The following is a 21,912-nucleotide window of genomic DNA, read 5'->3' on the forward strand; positions in this document are numbered from 1 at the left end:
ATGAGATATGACATATCAGATTTGTAGGAAAGCAAAGCACAATGCCTTTTTCCACACAGTTCTATTAGTAAAATGAATTTTATTGTATAGAATACTTCCATAATGTCACATAATTCCCCATCACATATTAACAACATGTGGAATCCATCCGCCCAATAGTTCTAAAAGTTTTCTAGGTTATTTAACCATTTGATTTTACACAAACTATTTAATATTTCAAAGGCTGGGCGACATAGGCAACCAAGCCTTTTGTTATTACAGAGAATATATATTTTTAATGAACAAAATCTGTTTCCATATAACATTGAAAGGAACTGTGTCTAACTTTTTCCACAGTTCTATTGATAAATAAGTGTATTCAGAACCCGAGATTCCTTCGGCTGTAGATAGAAATGTCCATCCATTTAATGATAGGTTTCTCCTTTCTCGTCGGGAACATTTTAAAAGTTGTTGCTGTTTGTTTTAAAATGGGAACAAAGCTAAAAAGGCTATGTAAATTATGTTTTTTTTTTTTTTTTTTTTTTTTTTTTTAACTTTGGTCATCATCATATTCATTTTCTTATGTTTTGTGGCAACAAATTGATGCATTCAAAGAAAAGTTGCTATGTAGCATAAATATGGGCTTTTTTTCTATGTTGTCTCTATTCAGCTTTCTACTAAAGGCCGTTTTTGTGGAAAATAAGTGAAAAATTCCAATAGAATACAAATTTGACACAGTGTTTGAAATTGTGTAACCAGGCACAAGCAATCCTAATATTAGTCATTATTCTCGACCGCCCCCTGCTGATGAGTTGTGATACGAAGACAGAACATATATAATCAAAATAATAACACTAACGCCATAATAATAATAATAATAATAATAATAATAATAATAATAATAATAATAATATATTATAGAAGAATAAAAAAATAAAATTAAAGAAGAATCTGATTTTATTAATTTAAAATGGTAAAAAAAAAAAAAAAAAAAAAAAAAAAAAAAGTTCTGGGTGGTTTTATAATATTACGCCTCATAACATAGTTCTTACAATCACTTGTAGTATCAGTAATGTACTTATAGACAAAGGGTGGTGCATAATGTTTGTGCCTATATGCTAATGATGACAATTTGTTCCAAATAAAATAGGCATTTTTATTATCATTACTATTATTATAATAATTATGGTTATTATTATTGGTGGGGGAAAGCATATACCGGTAGACGGAGCGAAAAATGACTACATTGTGTTCAGGCGTTTTGTGGAACCCTTCCTTTGCGTCATCTGTTCAAGGACCCAGGATGTCAATGCTTGCAGAGCGTGCGTATATTTTGTTTACAATTTTCTTTTACTTATTAATGTTTTCTTTTATTCCCTCCAAATCTCTACACATTGTTTCCAGAAGCCCAATTACTTTTATTAAAATTATTGCAGAAATGTACTGTTTAATGTTTTTTTTTTCTTGTTGTTGGTAGGACCCCCAGTTAGCATTAGCATGTTATAGTCGGTGATTTAAACACGTGCTGCTGCTGTACTCGCAGTTTGGTAACTTTTGTTAAATAGTTTACTGAACTCCGGCTTTTTTCTTGTTAATAAGGAAGTAAAATGATCAACATGATTTAAATATTCCATTAAGATTTCTCGGCCAATTTACCACAACTGGTATTTTATTTTGTTAGTAACATTTAAGGCAGCCATTAAAGATATCAGACTAATCCCTCGTAAAAACAAAAATAACATGAAATCAGACCGTTTGAAGATCACAAACTGTTTCAGTAAACAGTTCGTCACTGCTAAACACCCAGCTGGCACCCTTCAGTAGACCTGAAAGCCTACAAATAAAATTAAGGACTTTTTGAGTTTAATGTTTTAAGAAACATTTCTGCAATTGTCGCAGGACATTTATTCGGTACAGCTATGATCTTGTGACATGTGATGCATCATAACAGTGTTGAGTATTAAACTTTAGCCTTGTCTGAAACAGCTCATTCTCCTCTTTCATGGGAGCACTTGTTAGCCGACTGTTATGTAATCAAATTCCTGCTGTTTCCTGTTCAGCACGCAGGAAACAGAAGTGGTCTGTGGACCCAAGAAACAGCACCTGGAGCAACGATGACAACAAATTTGGCCAGAAAATGCTGGAGCGAATGGGCTGGTCAAAGGGCAAAGTGAGCATGGTTTCTTTCTTTTGCCAAAATTTATGTTCAAGGTCATAAATGTCCATTAAAAATTTGCAAGTCGTATTTAAGGAAATTAATTAGAAATAAAAAGGCTTTGGAAACCTAAAATCATCAGGTACATAACATGGCTAGCACCAGTTCAAATGAAGTCTAGAAACAGGATTATCTTGAAAAGATTAAGTAAAAAAAAGATGCTGAAAGCAGATGGACTTTGAGGCTGTACAGTGTGCACAGACAAAAAATAAGTTTGACTCTGTGTTTTATGTACTATAACTGATTAATTTGCTTCTTCTTTGGATCGGTAAGAGGAAAAATATTCCAATTTCACATCTAAACCACAATTTTGTATTCCTCTTAATAGATAATAGAAGAGATTGTAAAACAAGCCATGCAAGCTCAAACCATACAGCACTATCCACTATATTTTACACTACAAAATTATCTAGAAATAAGTAAAAAGTTCTTAAATCAATTGTATTTACCCTAAATTTTAGTAGGTAAATGGGATGATTTGCCAATGTAATGAGTAGTTTTACTCTAAAAATAAGATAATTAGATAATATGCACTTTTAATAAGACAAGGCAGTTGCTTTTTCTTATTTTAAATGTAAATTGTCTTGTTCCATTGGCAAATTGTCTCACTTTCCTCTTCAATTGTCTCAATTGCCTTGAGGTCTTCATCAGAGAGTATTCTATTTTCTCCCTTTAGAGATAATTCAGGAACTGTTACTGTTGGCTTAACAACCTGTTTGTGTCATTAGCTTCCAATTGTTTCTTTAGTCTTCAAGCTTGTCTGTGGCTGAGTGCAAAAAGTGTACAGTCTTCAAGACATTACAGATAGTTGTGCAAAAGTTCTAGAACATATTTGACAAATCACATAATTTACGAGCTATAGCTCTTTAAATCAATGTTTTTTTGTTTTTTCTTTTCATTGTCATCTTTTAGTTTCAGATTTCTGTTGAGCAATTGTAGCTCTCTCTTCTTTATAACATCTGAACTCCTGCGGCTATCTAGATGGGATTGTTTAAAAGAGGCCTGTATAGAGTATAATTTTGCTGTTTAGTTTTCTGCTTATCCCCAACAGTTTTAGATTCAGATCTTGTGAGTGAGTTTGCTTGAATGTTCATTTATTAGACAATAGAACTGTCTTCAATGTTTCCTTACCTGGAGAAAGGTGATTGCCTAAAATTAATATGGTAAAGGCCTAATAGGTTTTTTTGATTGTGGGAATGCAGTCTATTTGCTAGTTCATTAATATTGTCAACGGCTACGTTCACACTGCAGGCCTTAGTGCTCAATTCCAATTTTTTGTGAAATCTGATTTCTTTTAAGAAGCCTTTAAGATTTCCAAGTATAGGCAACTTGTATGTGATCTCCTGTGTGAACTGCATTCATATAGTTTAAGTGTTCCGCATGGGCAGTAGAGGATGCAATGACGTCACAAGCTAGCGTGTTCTTTGTTTATGGAAGTAAACATGGATGGTAGTGCTGGAGTGCATCTAGCGATCTTTCCCAATGTTAAAAACTCAATCTTTTCAAGATGGTTAAACATAAATACTGCTTTCCACATTATTGTCCACCATGGTGGTTGTTTTTCTTCCTGCTTCTGCGTAGCACGATGCAGAATAGTGACCTTTGTTGAGTATTAATGACGTTCAGGTCGGATGGATGCGACCTGGCTGTTAAGATACAGGTCTCATTTGAAAAGATCAGATTCGTATCTGATTCAGGACCAAATAGCCAACTGGTTTGGGTTGCATTGGAAAAAATCGGATCTGCGTTGTTCAGACTGCCATGAAAAGATCAGGTCCAGGTCGCATATGGGCAAAAAAAATTGGATTTGTGTCACTTCAGGCTGCAGCGTGGTAGCCTTTGATCACTCATAATTTTGCGCCGTACCAGCAAATTTCAATAACTACTACTTTGATAGAGGTTATCACGCTTCCTGTTAAAAAGTTTATTCCTGCTCTTCAAAAAGTCTCCTCTGTTTGTTACCTTTCCTTCAAAATGCTGGGCTACTGTATAAAACCTTGAACTTAATGCTATTCCTGACATTTTGAATTGAGAAAGCTTGCTGGATGGGAAGCAAAATGTCTTCAAACTTGGAAACAAAGTCCAGTGAATTGTTTTTAATTTTCGTTTTTGGAATTCCCTTCAAAATCATTTTGTGTCTTTTAACAGAAACCCAGCTTCTCATATTTCATGTTTTTTTTTATACATAGAGACCTTTTGAACCCTTATATATTAGAACATGTATGTTTTGTGGTCATACAACTAAAATTCTTATGTATAAACATAAATCAATTGAGTTTGCACTTTTGTCTGTTTAGCATGACAATTTTCACCTTATAGTTTCATAATGAAGTTAAATTGTTGTTACAAAGCTTGCATTATAAGTAATGTGTAGCTATTAAGAAATGACCTAACTTTGTTCACAGGGAAGACGTTTAGGTATTCTGTTTTTGTTGTAATTTTCAGGGACTGGGGAGGAGCGAGCAAGGATCCACAGACCACATCAAAGTAAAAGTTAAAAATAATAACTATGGGCTCGGAGCAAATGCAAGTCATGAGGTCAGTTTTTTGATTGAAGAAATTGAATTTGGGATCAAATTTTTGTTTGAAATTAATTATAGGCATAGTATCAGTTGATTTATTATCTTTTTGCAGGACAAATGGATTGCTCACCAGGATGAATTCAATGAACTTCTAGCTAATCTGAATGACCACCATGGTCAAAACAACAGTAATGGTAGGTACAAGAAGCATAGGTAAATCTTTTTAACCTTTTGCAGCTACATATGTGAAAATACAATACTACTGATTCAGAGTATGCCTTATGTTTAGCCTCTTATTTAAAGATGTAGATATATTAAAGTATTAACATTCTATGTTTTAAATGTCTTTATACATTTCTCACAGTCTGTCTTGAGTAAAATGTTTTAGGTTAGCCAATCATTTATTGCTCATACCCTCAAAGTTGGGATAGTTTTCCTACGCTTTATAGCTGCTCATTTGTTTCCTTCAGAAATAGGCTAATGGCAGCCATCAATGCTAAATGCATCAGTTTCATCAGATCACAGAACAAGGCACCGAAACAGAGATCTTTGTGTTAGAAATGACTCATTTGTTAAATATGGAAGTTATCAAGAGTTTAATCATCCACACTTCACTGTGGATGATGAAACTCTTGCAGCTTCAGCCATCACCCTCACAAGCTCTTCTTTTGTTCTGGACTTCATATCCACATTTTTCCAGCATAATTACTCAATATTCTTGCATCTAGCAATTTTTTTTGTAATCCCTTTTTACCTTATTTGATCCGATTTAATGTCACACACTAGATTAGTTTATACAGTGTGCATAATATCTCGTGTCAGCTGTATTTTTGTTGCCTTTAAAACAGCAGAGGGAGCTACAGTGCAACATTTAGTAAAGTACCATCATTTAAATGATTACTTTTCATGCATGATGCAGACATTACGACTATTTAATAAATCACTCAAATATGAAATAACTCAAGATTGTTTCTAATGCATTTTGTAGTAGTTTGATGTGTGCAACATACTAAAGTAAAATGTATTATTGAGTAAACAGACCATAATTTTGTGTTGTGATATCTTATCTGTAGAAGTTCCTCCAGAAGAGATCAAAGGTTTTAGCCTGGAAGAGAAATCAAAGACTTCTAAAAAGAGGGTTCATTACACGAAATTCACTAAAGGTGAGTATAGTGTTTTCTAACTTTAAACACTTCTCACTGCAATCAGTACAGCAAACTGCAGAGAGTTTCATATTCATAACTAGTAGATGATTTCGTATTGAGGTTGAGCTGGTACTGCTGCTTTCATGGTGTTCTGCCAGAGTTCTCCCTAGTTTGTACACTTGACTTCTTATTAGGACTTTTTCTGTCGTCTCAGACCACAGACCCTGATCAGAGTCCTGTCAGTATCTGCTGGGTCAGTTGACCCAGTGAGCGCTTTGGGAGGTTATTTATAGGCTTCCAGCTCCTTTCATTACCCTTTACATGTCAGGAAGTTAAGATTTGCTGGTCAAGGCCGGCACACTGATAGGCGCATAGAACATTACGTTTTCTGGGCTACTGGATGCTGATGTCGAAACTCACCACATTTTACTGCTTAGTAGCTGTTTACTGATTGGTTAGTAGGATTTTAGATGAATTTACTTGGTAAATAATTAAATAGTATCCAATATATAGTTTGCACTGGATTTGCATCACACTGATTTCAGATCTGGATTCAGATCTGGCTCATTACACTTGACAAAACAAATATCTCCTCTTTTTCTTCACCTGGAAGAACCTTTAAAACTTTGCGTCATTCAAAAGCAACTTCCTGTTTCCTGTTTGGGGCATCTGGTATCTGCATTAACACCCCCAGCAGAAACAACACCACCTTTGACCCATTAGATGAGCCTGCCTGATAGCACTTTGCTTCAGTTTCTCGTCCAAACTATCAACTTGTTTTTATGTTCCTAATTTGGAACAAGTCAGGAAACAAGATCTACTCCAGGGCAGCATTCAGGTATCAAGTTATGACTTTGTGGGTTGCTTAATATGCTTCAATTTCTGAAATTTATATTCCACTACTTTTTTCTGTAATCTGAACCAAATTTTAGTTACGTAAGCAATTTAGAAATGCATCATTTTCTAATATTACACTCGGTCAGTACATATGTTTGTGTCTATATGTTTTTCCAACTACCTGAAAAGTTTGTCCTGCCAGTTTATTAAATTATATATTATCTCAATCATTTTATTTAAACTACTTGAAATACATCAATAGTTTACCTTCAGCTACATTAAAGTTCAATTATGGGAACTGAAACATATTTACATTTTAATTATTGACTGTATTGTGTAGAAGACGAGTTTAGTGGGCACTGAGGGTTTACATATTGGTCGGCTTCTAAGATTTTTCATTATTTAAAATAAACTTTATGGTCCTTTTTTTATGATTGTCTTTAGACAAGTACAGAGGGAAAGACAGACTTTGTAGGACATTTATTGTAACTTTAGGCCAAACAGGCATCAATAGGCTCAGTGAAGGTAATACAGATCTGTGCAATATATCAAATTACAAATACCGGTATTGCTGTGTAGAGTTAACAATTGCAGAAAATTGCCTCACTGCATCACTTGATGGCCTATTATAAACTTGCCTAAATAGTAAGACTACTTTTACAAATACGTGTGAAAAATGGGGTTCAGTGAAATCTAGTGTGGTGCTAGGATGCCACCTGTGCAATTATCTGCACACATCAAATGTTGTTTGGGTCCGGTTGCGAACCAGTTTTGCTGGTATGCTTCTGCACCGTTGGTCTGGAATTTTTTAGGCTCGCACAGCAGTTTCCCACCAACGCTTAAGGGGGAGCCCATTCGAGGACAACAATGCAGCGTCAGCAAGATATCATGGTCACAGAGATAGATCTAGAGTTGCTAGACATCGAAGAGGAACAGCTTCTGTTAATGGAGTTGGCAAAAAGACCGATTAACCTTTCGTCGTAGTTGTCCATTGTAGTTGTTCCTCGGTTTTTGAAAATGCCACGCCCCGGCACCAAATCGAGAAGGACAACCACACAGATGGCCGGAAAGGCATAACAAGGACCAATCATAGCTGCTTTTTGTCTGCGTACTTCCTGTGCGCATTTGCGACCGTCCTACATGTAGTCAGGATTTGGGTGCGCAACGACGGTTGCAGATCACGCGGGGGGCGTTGTCATGCACAGAGACATATTTGACTGTTGCAGAGGCTATGCTACAGAAGCATAAATTGGCCTTTAGTCCTGAGCTGCAGTTTCTTGATATTCCACAATCGACTTTTAGTCCTGTTGTAACAAAGTGGAAGCAAATGGCAATGTCAGCAACTTGACCACAAAACGGTTGGCCAGGTGTATGCTGCTTGGAGAGTCCCAATACTAAACTAAAATAAGACCTTTTAGGGCTAAAACAATTAATTGTGTTTAATAAAAAAACAAAAACAAAAAAAACTAATTTGGTTATCAAATTAAGTGAGGTTACTTGCTCATATGTCGGTTGCTGAAAGGATAAGCTTCTCAGAGTGGTTTGTATGAGTATAAACATTTTGCATTTAAGGTGAAAAATGTAAACACACTTATTTAGAACACATGTAGTGCCAAAGTTTAATTTCACATTGTTGAAATTCTGTAAAAAAAAAAAAAAAGAAAAAAATTCTATCAGCGCTATTAAGCTCCTTTTAATGTACAAAGCTTTCTTTAATATATCCCTAACTTGTTCAGAAAGCTTTAGAAGAAGAATCAAAGGCTAAACCAAACAAAGATGTCAGTACAAGGATGCTCAAGCTTGCAGAGAATGGAGGGGGCATTGTGGTGATGGAGAAAGAAAGCAGGAGAGAGGGTTTATTTTAATCAAAATTATCATTCTAGTTTAACAAATTATATTGCATATGCATATATACCCAAGACTATATTATAAATTAAACTGAAATCATGTTATTTCAGATTTTCTAATTGGATGTAATTTATTGAAGGCCAAATTATGTCATCCATTATATTATTGCTTCTTCTTTTACAGTAAAATAGTCCAAAATCCACATTTATCGATATAAAAATCACTTGTTGAGAATCAGTAGTACAGTAGAAAAGCAGGGATTGTGGGGTGTGAGATTCTTATGATGATCTTGAGTTGAAGATATATGCTGCTAAAACCTGAACATGTTGCAACTTTTAGAGAATTATCTATAACTTCCCTTTTTTTAAGATCTTAGACAGACTCAAATTTTATTTAAAAATAGCTGTTCATTTTATAGAGTCACGCTTATCTTAGCTGGTTAATTGGTGTTTCTATCCGCTCAGGTCAGCAGCGTGCTTTAGACGGCTTTACAGACATACCGCTCATAGTCCTCTGGACGTTTAAATAGGTGTTTAGTTTTTGTGTGACAGATGACTCTCCTTTTGTTTTATTACCATCACTGCCAGTCTTTTTTTTTTTTAACTGGAAACATTTCCTAACAAATAAAATTGGCTTTCTCAGAAAAAAAGAGTTGCATTTATTCAGCTAGCAGTGTCTAGCAACAAGTGGCGCAATGGAAGTACCTCCACCTTTCTCTGTCATTTTATTAAAGGTAGTTTAAAGTATGAATTTTAACAGTAGGTTTAGTGATTCTTAAAAACTCTTTGCTAAAGATGGCAAAAAAATCACAGTGCTTTACATGAGCTAGAATTTTCTTTCAGTATAAACGGTTATTTAGCCTATTAGGGAAATGTTTGAAAGGTTAGTTGCTGTTAATAGAAGGTCAATCAGTATCATTTAGATTAGATTTACATTTTAGTAAACATTTTCTATCTCTCAGCTTTAGAGTTTTTTATTCAGTGAGTTTTATGTAGTCTGAAAAGTACAATGCATCTAGGACTGAAGCTGTATTAGTGATAAAGGAAGTTTGAATTACAGGATGGATGTCCTTTTTCCATTTTTGCTTGGACTGAACATTGCTATTAATTTATTTTTATGATATCTTGACATCTTGTATTAGAAGAATATTTTTGGCCTTTTAATTTTTCTTGTGATAAAACTAAAACTTAGCAGATAAAAAGAAATTGCGGGACATATTTTTTTTACAATGTCATTTATCCATTTAAATTATTTTGCTGCCGTTACTATGATTCAACCCTTATTTGCAACCTTATACTCTTTTATCCTGTCTCTGGTTAGAGTAGCATCAATCGTTGCCTAGCAACAAACAATCCCAGTTTAGATGGAACATTTCTGCGTTTACTTAGTGTATTTCATATTGCAAACTTTACATTTTATCACACGTCAACAGAACAGTGTTTGTTTTTGATATAATTAAAAGCACACATCTGCTCTCCTCTTAAGGAAGTAGCTCAGAGCCACAGTAAAAAGAATAAATCTGTGACTTTCTTTTTAAAAGGAGATGTACTGCTTTTGTTATTATAAATCTTTATCATGCCATTAGAAATTCTTAACCACCAAAGCAGAGCTACATGCAGTGTGTAATCCGCCGCGCCTCTTTGCATGCTTCCACTGACTTGTCCAATGCCTACTCCCCTTTCTGTGAGGTTGTTGCCAAGAAAAGGCTTGCTAATAGATTTACTGTTGTTAAGCTTGTTATATGAGCGGCTGGAAAGGTCAGGTGATACTCTGAGGGTTCTAAAGTGGATGTGAGAAAGAAAGGTCAACCTGTTCAGGCGCTGATTCTTTTAATTCACGTTGCATCATGTTATGCATTAGTTTCTAACTTTCAACTGTTAACTTTAGTCAAAATATTGTGGCTCAGGTAGCTCTTGCCTTTAAGATATGTACCTCTCTCCCAGTGGAGGCCTTCTGTTTACTGTCCTGCTTTTTTTTTCTTCTATTGATATCCTGTTTATGCTGGTTCTCTTGTTGCCAGCACAGAGGATTGATGGGCTGTGTTTGAGGCGAAATGCACCAAAATCTCCACTGCTGGGTTCTGTAGCATAAACCAGTAACCCAGTTTTAATTGTTGCCTCCATCTATCTCTTGTCAGGGCAGCCGGGTGGTTAATGCAGAATTTAACTACAGTTCTCCAACCCCGTCTTTCTGTGTGGTGGCTTCATAGGCAATTCAGCCATTTACAGGTTTTAATAGATCTTGAGCAGCCAGAAAATGCACAAAAGCTAATGAAATTCTTCTTTTTGATTTATAGATTTAATCTTAACAATTCTACTTGCTAACATCACTTTAAAAGCCTATTTATACACATATAAATGCTGCCACAATGTAAGGAAAATGAATTTGTGGGTATAACCATATTAAGAGTATGCAGGTTAGACCCTTGACAAACTTGCCAGGTTCTTTTGTTGAAGACAGTATAGTGGTGTGGTCCAGCACTATTTATAAAAAAAAAAAAAAAAAGAAAACTTAAAAAACAGGACTCTTCAGGTGGTGACAATCCCACACAGCAACTCCCAGGGACTAAACTCTATTCACTAAGATGTAAATACTTGTCTACTGTTAGTAGTTTATTAGAAACAGCTTCCAGATGGTCTACCTACTATTCTGACCTCAGAAAGCGCATTTGGTTGGTTCTTCAAAGGCTCAAGAGTATGATGCAATCTCAAATCAGTGTCTGACCAGGTTGATGACCAGGCACTGTTGAGACCCCTGTTAATTAAATAAGTTGTTAAATTACCAGTATGTGGTGTTTCTTCAAACTGTAATCATGCTGTCTACAAATAAACACAATTAAGTTACAATCAGGTTCTGAATATGCTGTTGGCAGACAGAATTTTCGGTTTTTTAAGGGCCACACCCACATAACTTAACTGTTTTTTTTTATTTTTTATTGCTGAGACACCACCTAAAAGGAATAAACAGACTTTTCCAAAGGTCAAAAAAATCTTTCCAAGAAGCCTTCTTACAACAAAGTATTTATTTTACACAAATTTCCCTTTATACAGGTTACAACATGACTAACCTACGTAAGAGCTGTGTTAAAAATGCGACAATGTTTACCTTAGACTTATCCCTTAGTCATTTAATCTGAGGTTTGCGTGTCTGTCACTGTCATGAACTCAGTGAGTTCTGAATCTTGTTTTACTTGTTATGTGATCTGACCATTTTTACCTTTTTAAAATCATAACACATTCCATGGACGTTGGGACTTCTTTTTTCTGTACAGGGAGATAAACTTTTAACACATGACCCAAGCCTAGAAGGTGACAAACGCCATATACCCTCCATCTCACTTGTTTTAGCTTTAGGTATACTTTCTTGATTTTGTTTTTTTTGTTTGTTTTTAAACCTTTAGACATGCCCTGTGCTGCTACTTTCAAAGTCAAAAGCAGGGGAGATAGGGTCCTAAAAGCAATAAATAACCAAATGTTATCAGAGTCCCGCTGAAGGAAAAGGATGCAGCTGTTTGAACAGGACCCAGTCTCGAGACAGACGACTGCATGCTTCAGGAGCCTTTGAGGCCCAGTCTTGAGAATGGGACTCCGGAGACATGGCGGACCTTGTCGTCAGTTTATTTTTCTTTGCTGTTTTATCCCTACAGCACGAAGTTGTCTACTCACAACTCCTCTTTTTTTAACCGAGCAAACCCCCCACATACTTACACAAACACACAGAATATGTCTCATGTTTTTCCCACCTGTTGCTGTGTTTTTTTTTTTTATTTTTTATAAATCCTGATTTAAATTTAAAAGTTTTGGTTCAGTCAAATAACCTGTTTATTTACCTTCCATTTGTCTGTTCTAAATTTTTAGGTAAAGACCTGTCATCCCGTAGTGAAACAGACCTTAATTGCATCTTTGGGAAGAGGGCCAGGTCCATTAAAGACCAGGAGCAGGTATGCAAAACATTTGATGCTTAAATACAAAGAATTCCAAGCTTGTTTTTTTTGGTTAAAGTTTGAGTTCTTGTTTCAGATGAAAATATAATATCAAATATTAAACATTTATCATAATATTTGTGATGCAGAGTGTTAATTACTCCTTATTGCTCTTAAGAAAATGAAGTGAGTTGGTCTTTGATCAGTCTTAACCTAATCAAAGTTAGGACTCAGAAAGGAGATGGTTTACCTCTGGCCAGGTGGCTAGAATTATCTGCCTCAGTAATTGCTGGTGACCATCAGTTCTGATGTCCTCAACAGTCACTCTGGTAGTTAGATCCCTCGGGTTCTGCAGGGCCCAGCTCCTGAGCTGCCTCTGGCTAAAGATTAGCCATGTTGCTGCGAATAGCTTTAACGCTGCCAACGGGCCACTGATGGTGGCAAGAGCAGTTAAATCCAGTTAAGAGATTTTCACTCGTCTCTTCCTTCACACTTCTTCGTTTTTCTACTTCTGTCTCAGACTGTCGCATCAGGTGGATGTGCCTGCCAGAAGGGATTATTCAAGGAAAAATCCAAATTATGTCGAGGTCTGCAAAAATCTGAAGTGATGCTGCCCACAAAAAAACTTTTTTTTTCTTTGCTCTTGGCATCAGGAGTTGGTCACTTCCGATATCACTTTGCCTTTTGACTCTATAGTTGGGGTCTCATACTTCATAAACTGACAAGCTCAGGTCATCCCAGCTTCCATTTTTACCCCATATGTTGAGGATATTAGCAGATGCTTTTCAGTAGATGGACATTTTATTATATATCATTCTTATGTAATATGGTTATTCTTTTTTATTTTTTATGGATTACCATACCTATATTTTGAGTGATTATATTGCTTAGTTTGGTAAACTGTAAGGTTACTAAATCATATTAAGTTTTAGTTATTATGGTAACTTTTTTGGTTAATAATTTACAATTTAAAATTCTAATTTGTTGGGGTAACCCTGAATAAAATAAATAATAGAACTATACCATGAAAAAATAACAAAATAACTGAAATGTTCCTGTTTTTTGAAAAAATAATTTCACATCTTTTCCTTTTTATCACATGTTCAGGGTATTGGATTATACAGAAACATCGGCAAAGATAGATAATACCTCTTTTCGTTGGGACTTGTTTTTGGGGAGTATGCCTCCAGATGGATCCTTAACCACCAGTTTAGTTAGAACTTTGCAACTGGTTTTAATTGGAGCAGCACAATATACGCTAAAGCATAGTCTGAAATAAATAATTTGATGCCATATCTGTTAAACTTTTTTTTATGTACAATGCCTAGTAATTTGTGAGACAAGAAAATGTTCAAGCTGCAACATTTGCGCTTTGCTTGGACTTGTTTTTTTTTCCCTTCAGCTTTGTGTAGCAATAGGTATGGGAGGTTCAAATTTCAGTGGTTTAGTATCTTAAATAATTTCATGACCTGTTCCAAAGGCTTGATGCCATCTTTGCTTGTTTGTGTTGGCAACCAACCAAAGAGCATTTTATATTAGCTCATCGTTGTGACATCTTAACGTTCAACACAGCTCGCTCATGATGACGGTTACTTGACGTTACACACAGTAAATATTGCAGTGTTAAAGTAGCACTTTAAAAATTACTGTTAAATTAGAACTACGTAGTGTATATCTTACTACCCCCCAACACACGTTTTAACATGTTTACTTGGTATAATTAGTGCTGAACTTTGCTTAGTCTGGAAACACATTTGATTAATCGTGGCAAATTAACATTACTCAGGATTTTACTGGTTTATATTTGTGTTTTATGGTGAAACAAACTGCAAACCTTTATGTTGTCTTATGAATGAATAAATCTTGATGTCACCAAATAGTTGTCTTCTCAAGTTTAATCGCCCAAATACAGATAACCAATAGGACTGTGACATATCTACCTTCTGGACAGCAGCTCATAAAAATCGTTTGGCGGGATTCCTTTGTTTATCTCAACACTTGGCTTGAGGAAATTGGCATCTTGGAAATCCATAAATTGTACACAAAAACCTCCCTCTATTCCCCTGTAGGTGCTCTGCCATAACATGACAATAGGGGATGCTCCCTAGCTGATTAACATTGGAAATACAAGCAATACACACCATGATTTCCCCCCTAATCGTTCGGTTATGCGCTCTTATTTTTCTGCCAGGAGGGACACCATTGACCCTATTGAAAGCAATAGCAACAATTACAATAGTTTCCCTCAAGGCCATGTGGAACATCTAAGGTTCGTGGAAAATAACAAGAACTGTGATTGACCAATCAGGATTTAGGCTGTTTGCCTGATCTACGAATTTGTCTGCAATTTGTTTGCTGCAAAAATGATATATACAGATTGGGATTTAGGGGTCGACAGTGTTTGATCACGCTCTAACCCATATGTCGGCCCTGGTGAGGCGAGGACCGGAAGCTTTCTTCATGGTTTACTCCAGACTTGCTCTCTTTCCCCTTCATGAATCTTCCAGCTCTTCAACCACCACCCACGACTGTCTCTCCAGCATCCCTTCCACCAGTCCCCCCCACAGCGGGTGTTTTCCTTCCTCCGCAGTGATGTTTCCTGCTCACCCCTTATCGCTCTGCACAACACTCCATGAAGAAGACAAGTGCACACACACATGCAGTCAGCTGTCCTCTGTTCATCAAAGGCAGCACTGAATAAGTCAAAAATAACATTTGAACATATACAGATTTTTATCCGGTTTTCACATGTAGCCGTTAACAGTTAGCTATCATGACATAACATCACACTTGAGCCAATATCAAATTGATAGTAAAATTCCAGCCATTAAGTTAGATACTGAATAATAGAGATTGTTTTTTTTTCAAGTGCTTCACAGATGTATTAATTCAGATTCAGGTGACAATAAATGTCTAATTTAAGACTACCTGAGTTTTATTAATCATTTTGTAAAAAGTGTGCTGATTGATATTGAACGTTGTCGGAAAGATCTAGAAATAAACCTAATGGGTCAGGGATACATTTGCAGAAGATTTCAAATCAGGGTACAGTGAACATATTTTTGGTTCATTAAAAAAAGGGATATGACACAACTACAAACCCTTAGAGACGCCTTAACTGACAGGGCTCTCAATCATTTGAAGGGATGGTGATCAGTTGTGCCTCCCACAGATGTTGCTTTTAAGAAGTGACAGAGAAAACCACAGTTGAAACAAAGCAATAAGAAATCCCCACTGCAGGAAACGTGTGAAAGCAGGTGCCTTGGTCAGATGAGACCCAATGTTTAGATTGGACCTGCATGTAGGATCATGCTGGTGGGAAACTTTTCCTTAGAGGTGGCAGGGGAACTGGTTGGAGGGGGATGAAAAGATGTCTAGAGTTAGATCAAAAGGACAATTAGAGAAAACCTGTGAGAAGCTGCAGATCACTATTAACACGGGAGGAGGTTCATCTTCTGCCAGGACAAGAGCCCCAACGTGGAATCGCAGTTAAATGAATTCAATCAAACACACTCATGTCTTAGGAATGGTCCAGTCAAAGTTCAGAGTTTAGAGGAGAGCTTAAAACTGTTGCCCACACCTCACCGAGCATAAGCTGTATTGTAAAAAAGAATGGGTAAATACTTTTGTATCTACATGTTCCTAGCTTGCAGCTAAAAAAGCAGCTAAAGGCTGTTTTTAAATCTGAACAAACCCCCAACTTTTTATCACCCATCTTCAACCTCACAATTATTTACTAACTTCTTTTAATTTGTGATGAAAAATTCAAGTGATATGCATCACAATTGGTGGTTGTAATCTAACAAAATGTTGTATTTAAAAAAACAAATTGAAGGGGTATCGACACTTTTGCAAGACACTGTACACTCCAACAAATGCGAACATTTAGTTAATCTAAGTATGAGATTTTAAGCATCTTTATTATAGTTATTCATTGAAGACATGCAGCTTTCTTTTACAGGTGCAAGGCTTTTTGCCGCACACAGGTGGCTAACTAAGCAAGATAAATTGTTGGCCATAACTTCACCCACTGCTTCATCTTTTATTGTTTAGCCACCTAAAAAAGTATGCTTAGGGCAGCCATTAATTACACACCGTGTCTGATGTGTGTTGCTCTGTAGCACCTGTCCATCTATTGGGCTTTCTGTTATCCATCATCCATCCTACACATGCAAAACCTCCTCCATCCCTTGCCTCCTCTTCTTCCCTAAACACAATTACTCACCACATGACAAACGACAGGCTCTCACTGCCGAGATATCAAAAAGGCCCGGCCCCTTTTAAATGCAGGGACATTGGCACCCCCCGTGCTCCCTGAGCTTATCGGCGGGCGAGCAGTGCCCCTGGCCGTCCTGCTCTCCTCCTTCCCCCCTTCTCCACCTCCCCTGCTCTCTGTGCCCTCCTCAGGGGGTTTAGTTAGGGGAGCCACATGGAGGGCTAGCCCAGCTTGATTTATCTCCCTCGCCCCTCTGCCCAGCCACTCAGGCAGTCCGAAAGAGCCGACGAGGCTCCAACGGGCCTCGGCTCGAAAGCCCGGCATTAGCTGAAATAAACCATTCTGCCGCCCTGTGAAAAATGTCCTCTGATTGGCTAATTAATCAGTCAAAGGGGAGCGACGCGGCTTGTGGCTTGAGGGACCCAAGCGGGCGACCGCAGAGGGCCTGCTGATAAATAGACTCCCCGCCGATTCATACATCAACAAAAGTTAGTCATTTTTTATAGGCGCCAGCTCAGTTGAAAGGTGGAAACAAGCTGGAGTTTTATTTTTTTTCATATTCAATTCATTTTTTTTCATTTTTGCAAAAGAGTAAGAGAAAAAATATGTACTATATGCCTTGTAATAATGAGATGAAAATCTAACATTAAAATATAAAATTGTAAAAAAATTAATCTTGAATATCCACAAAAAATACTCAAGATTCGTTGCTAGGTTTATTTTACTCCTCCTGTTAAACATTTCTAAAATTACAGTTAGAGTTTGGACTTGATTGCAGGAAGAGTACATCAGCATTTTAAGTCTTATGTTGATTGCGTTTTCTGTTTGACATCAGCAAAAAAATTTGGTTCTCCAACATTAACCCATTTGTTATTTCTGTACTCCCTTGGTGTCAGAAAAGAAATATTGTTCAGCTTAAATTGGTACCAGCCTTGTTTGACGTTTGAACCTCCAGTCAGACGGTGGGTATGTTATGCACTGCTTTCGGGTCAGTGTGACCCTGTGGCCTCTCCCACTCCCACTCCTACTCAGGCACAAAGAATGGGGGGATCGGGCCTCATCGGGTGGCACCTGTTGCAGGCGTCGGCTGCCCACGCGTCGTCCACATGAAGGATAGCCCGTCGGCACGGGTTCCCCCGATACCACTGTGTTAAGGAATATGGAGCAGGGGCGACAAGGGTTGAGCATTTGGCAGGCGCATCACTGAAGGCGCAGAGGAGCCGATGGGTGGAATAAAGCTGTAAAAGTTTGCTGACAGAGCAGAAGAAAAATCTTATTTTGCCTCATAAATTTGTGCAACTATAAAACAGGTGACATAGGTGGCAGTTATTTAATAATTATATCGCTGAGAATGCAAAGAAGCTGTCATAACCTTGTAAGAAAGTTTAAATATGCATAAATTAAATCAAAATAATTGGTCCAAGTTAATAACATATAACTATATTTTTTAGGAGATAAAACATAATTATTAGATTTGATAATGATCAGATGAAATCTGATTATTGTTAAATCTGATTGTTTATTCTAGACTAGATCTTGCAGTGATATTAATGATGATGATAAAATTATGTTTAATGAATAAAAAATTAGACATAAAGTCTGAGAAAATGTCTATTAATGACTAATAAAACATATTTAGAGTAATTCTCTTTGAAAAATGAAGTTTGTAGTCTAAAACAATTTTATCCCATTGGAGCCACCCCATTATTTGCTATTTGTTTGTCCTGCTAACAGAATTTAAGAATGTGGCAAATTTTGTGGTACAGGTGTTCAGGTGTTAAGGATACATTTGTGAGGTTGGAAATGTTCTTAAAATAAAACAAAAAATCCTTGGGGACAACAAAGTCTTAATTTTTGCTGCTTATTTCTTTAAACCACAAATATCCAATAACTTATTCAAAAGCAGACTGTTGTGTACTAATACAACATAATTAGTAACATAAAGTGTTTTTAAAGAGTGTAAACCATATTGCACACGTGGTGCTGAGAATAAACAGGATATTTTCAGATCAAGATAACTATAAATAATCTGCCTTTAAAGCTTTGGAAATGTTATAACTTTTAAAAAGAATTTTTTGATCATGACTAATTACACAACTTTCTTCATGAACAATATCACTTTTTCCGTTTCATTTAAAATATTTTGGTCTACTTTTAGTAAAAGGGAGGAAGCTAATTTTATCCCTTATCCATCAGTTTTCTCTGATCCTACAATACTGATCTGTTGAAAGAGCCTGAGATGGTAGACGTGCATCGCTGCAGCGTGGTGGCTGCTATTTGAATGCGCTCAAGCAGGGTGCTGCACTTATTGCAGTCTGTTCATTCTAAGATAGCATCTAATTTCCGGAACCAAAAGTGCTCCCAGCCTTGATCATATTTGTTGACAGACCCTTTTACTTTTAGTGCTGAAAATTCCAAGACCCACCAAGAACAACCCACCCCTGTACAAAATAAAAAAAAAAAAAATGAAAGAAAGAAACACGCATCACACCATTGCCATTTGCCTCCATGGCAGCATCTGTGGACTGCTCCCTGCTGGCAGTGCCACTTCACTGACACTTGGAGATTAGTGCTGGACCAAAAAGAAAAGCGGGATCTGTCTCTTAGTTACGGGTCGAAGCTCCACTCTGAGAGCTGGATAATTACTGCTGGTGAAGCAAACCATCCAGACATTTTAGACCCTCACGTCTGTTTACAGTCACGGACCATTGTTTCATGACTGACTCTTAACTCTAATGAAGCACATCTGAGAGACATAACACCTTCCTTCCTCTCTCCCTGGGGTCAGTGAGGAACCCCAGTGTTCATGAGGGCCTTTTGTCTGCAAACGTTTGCTGTGTTGAACAAGCTGCATGCATAATATTGTTTTAATTTGTTATGATTTACGTTCCGGCACTGCGCACAAATTGCTGTTTTTTTTAAATTAAACCCATATTTATATTTAAACTCAAGGCAATACCTGTTTTAAGCTAAGTATGATATATATAAGGGGATTATGTTTTATTTGTTTCTTCTAGATTGGGTATACTATCTGGAAATTATTTACAAAGAAATAAAGAACATATTGAGATTAGTTTAAAGGTGTAGCCTTTATTTCAAAGTGTCTAATTGTTTAATTGAATGATCCAACTATTTGGATTAAGTCTTCCACCTGTTTTTCTGTCCACCCACATCATGCCAATGAACGATGGGCTGCTGGACTCTTATGCTCATCAGGGAGAGACAGCTGGCTAATCAGGCCCTGATCCATAGACCTCGAGTATCACCAGATTTATTATTGTGGCAGGACAATGAGGGCAACTCTCATGCAATTACCCACCCAGCCAATATTGGTGAGAAATTATTGAGGGAAAAAAAAGCAAGCATTGCAAAGAGGCTGTTTTTCCAAGAGATAAAGGCTCATCTTTATCACAATCAAACTACAATAAACAAGTTGAAATGCTTCTTAGTTAAAATTACTTGTTTCATATTGAAGTAATTTGAAGTAGTAAACATTTTCTTACACCTTGTTAAGATATGTAATGGTATGCAATTCCTTACCTTCCCAGGAAATGCAATACCGTTTGTTTACAAATTTCATCTACATGTAATAACTTGCTGTTGAATAAAACTGCAGCTAAATGCGCTTACATGAAGTAAGCTCTTATTGATGAGTCGTATAACAGAGAACAGTTTGATGTTTGGGCCCTCTAGAAGGGTTTGGTTGAACTGTTGAGATGAAAAGAATCAAAGTTAAGGACTGATTAATGCGCACAAAAGGATGTGAACACCATGGTGCATATTGTTAGTTACGCATCTTAAGTTTATTTCATTGGATTAGTCTTGTTGATGTTAACCAACACTGTATAACATTAGCCATGGGTGGTTTTATTGAAATAAGTTTATGCTTCTATTTAGAACATCTTCAAAAGAATGCCTAAGAATCTCAAGCATCTACAAAGATAGCCATGGAACCGATGTAACGTGTCTGCTGCCAAAGGACAGATTTTTGGTCCCGTATCTTATGCTGCTGTGTTTTTTTTTTTGTTTTTCTTGCCTTTCATTTGTCAGTTTGTGTCAGCCTGTCAAAAACCTGCCAACCTTTTTAAACACCTTTAGCATCTTGAAACTAAAGGGTTTTCCTATGTGCAACAAATACTAACTGTGGTTCTTGGCTTAGAAAGATGCTTTTTTTATGGAGGCTTTGTGTATACAGGGTTTCCGCGCGTCATTAAAAATCATCAAAAGTCATTAAATTATTTTTTAAATTAAGGCCTTAATTGGCATTAAAATTCATTAAATGTGTTTATTGTGGCATTTAAAATGCTTTATTTTAAAAAATTGTTTATTAAAAACAATTTCGTTAGACATATTATATCACGATATATTTGCGTGGAACTGCTTGCAGTTGATCTCAAAGCTGTATGTTCAGAAAAGAAACCTGAGTCGGAGAAAAAGCTAGAGAATGGGGGGGAAAAAGCAAATTTCAACAAAAGTGGCTGGAAAACGAGGAATTCGGGACATGACTGCAGCCTGTCGACGGGTACCTGTTGGTGGCATTAAAATTATTTCTAAGAGCATTAAAATAGCATTAAAAAGCATTAAATCTGAGTTATTCATTCCTGTATAAACTAGGGGTGTAAATAATAATTGTTTTGTATCGATGCATCGATCCAACAGCCGACGATCCGATGCATCGACACGTCAGCAATAGTATCGATTCATGTTTTTTTTTCCTCCAGTCCATTTTTATCCATTTGCTCCTGGATGTAATTCTGACACCCGTACTGCATGTAGTATAGGCCTACTTAATTACTTAATCTGCTCTTGCACTAATGCATTGCAGTATTTTTTGAAGCAACCTTTGCCACATCTTTTGTTTGTTGTATTTTCTCAAATAAAATGCATAACATTATTACAGCTTTCATTGATTTATTTAGAATTTGAAACCTTGTCTAGCCTGTAAGGTTAAAAAAAAAAAAAAAGTAACCAATTAATTGAATCGTATCGTGTTGTATTCATGAGTATCAAAAATAATCGAATCGTTGGATCAGGAGATTGATACTGAATCGAATCGCCATGATGGGTGTGATTTACACCCCTAGTATAAACCCTGGTATATTGAAAGATCTTTAAAAACATGTTAAGAGTAAGTGATGCCGCCTACTTAAATGACAATGGCTTTGCAAAACAGGTTGGATTTAGTAAAACCAGTGAAGAATAAGCATTTTGTCATTATGTAATAAGAT

The 21,912-nt window shown here is 36.5% G+C and overlaps 1 protein-coding gene across 1 annotated transcript in view; it reads left to right on the plus strand.

Moving 5' to 3' along the window:
- The first annotated feature begins 1,173 nt into the window (after window positions 1-1,173).
- Window positions 1,174-21,912, plus strand: part of pinx1 (PIN2 (TERF1) interacting telomerase inhibitor 1) — a 30,229-nt gene continuing 9,490 nt past the window's right edge. Inside the window, exons 1-6 of the mRNA XM_038292677.1 lie at window positions 1,174-1,301; window positions 2,040-2,149; window positions 4,640-4,732; window positions 4,829-4,910; window positions 5,790-5,879; window positions 12,404-12,486. Coding sequence (XP_038148605.1) covers window positions 1,217-1,301; window positions 2,040-2,149; window positions 4,640-4,732; window positions 4,829-4,910; window positions 5,790-5,879; window positions 12,404-12,486 — 543 coding nt within the window. The 5' untranslated portion in view covers window positions 1,174-1,216. The remainder of the gene's footprint in view (window positions 1,302-2,039; window positions 2,150-4,639; window positions 4,733-4,828; window positions 4,911-5,789; window positions 5,880-12,403; window positions 12,487-21,912) is intronic.

The sequence above is a fragment of the Cyprinodon tularosa genome, unplaced genomic scaffold, assembly GCF_016077235.1.
Source record: "Cyprinodon tularosa strain WSP-4 unplaced genomic scaffold, ASM1607723v1 ctg315, whole genome shotgun sequence".
Taxonomy (NCBI): domain Eukaryota; kingdom Metazoa; phylum Chordata; class Actinopteri; order Cyprinodontiformes; family Cyprinodontidae; genus Cyprinodon; species Cyprinodon tularosa.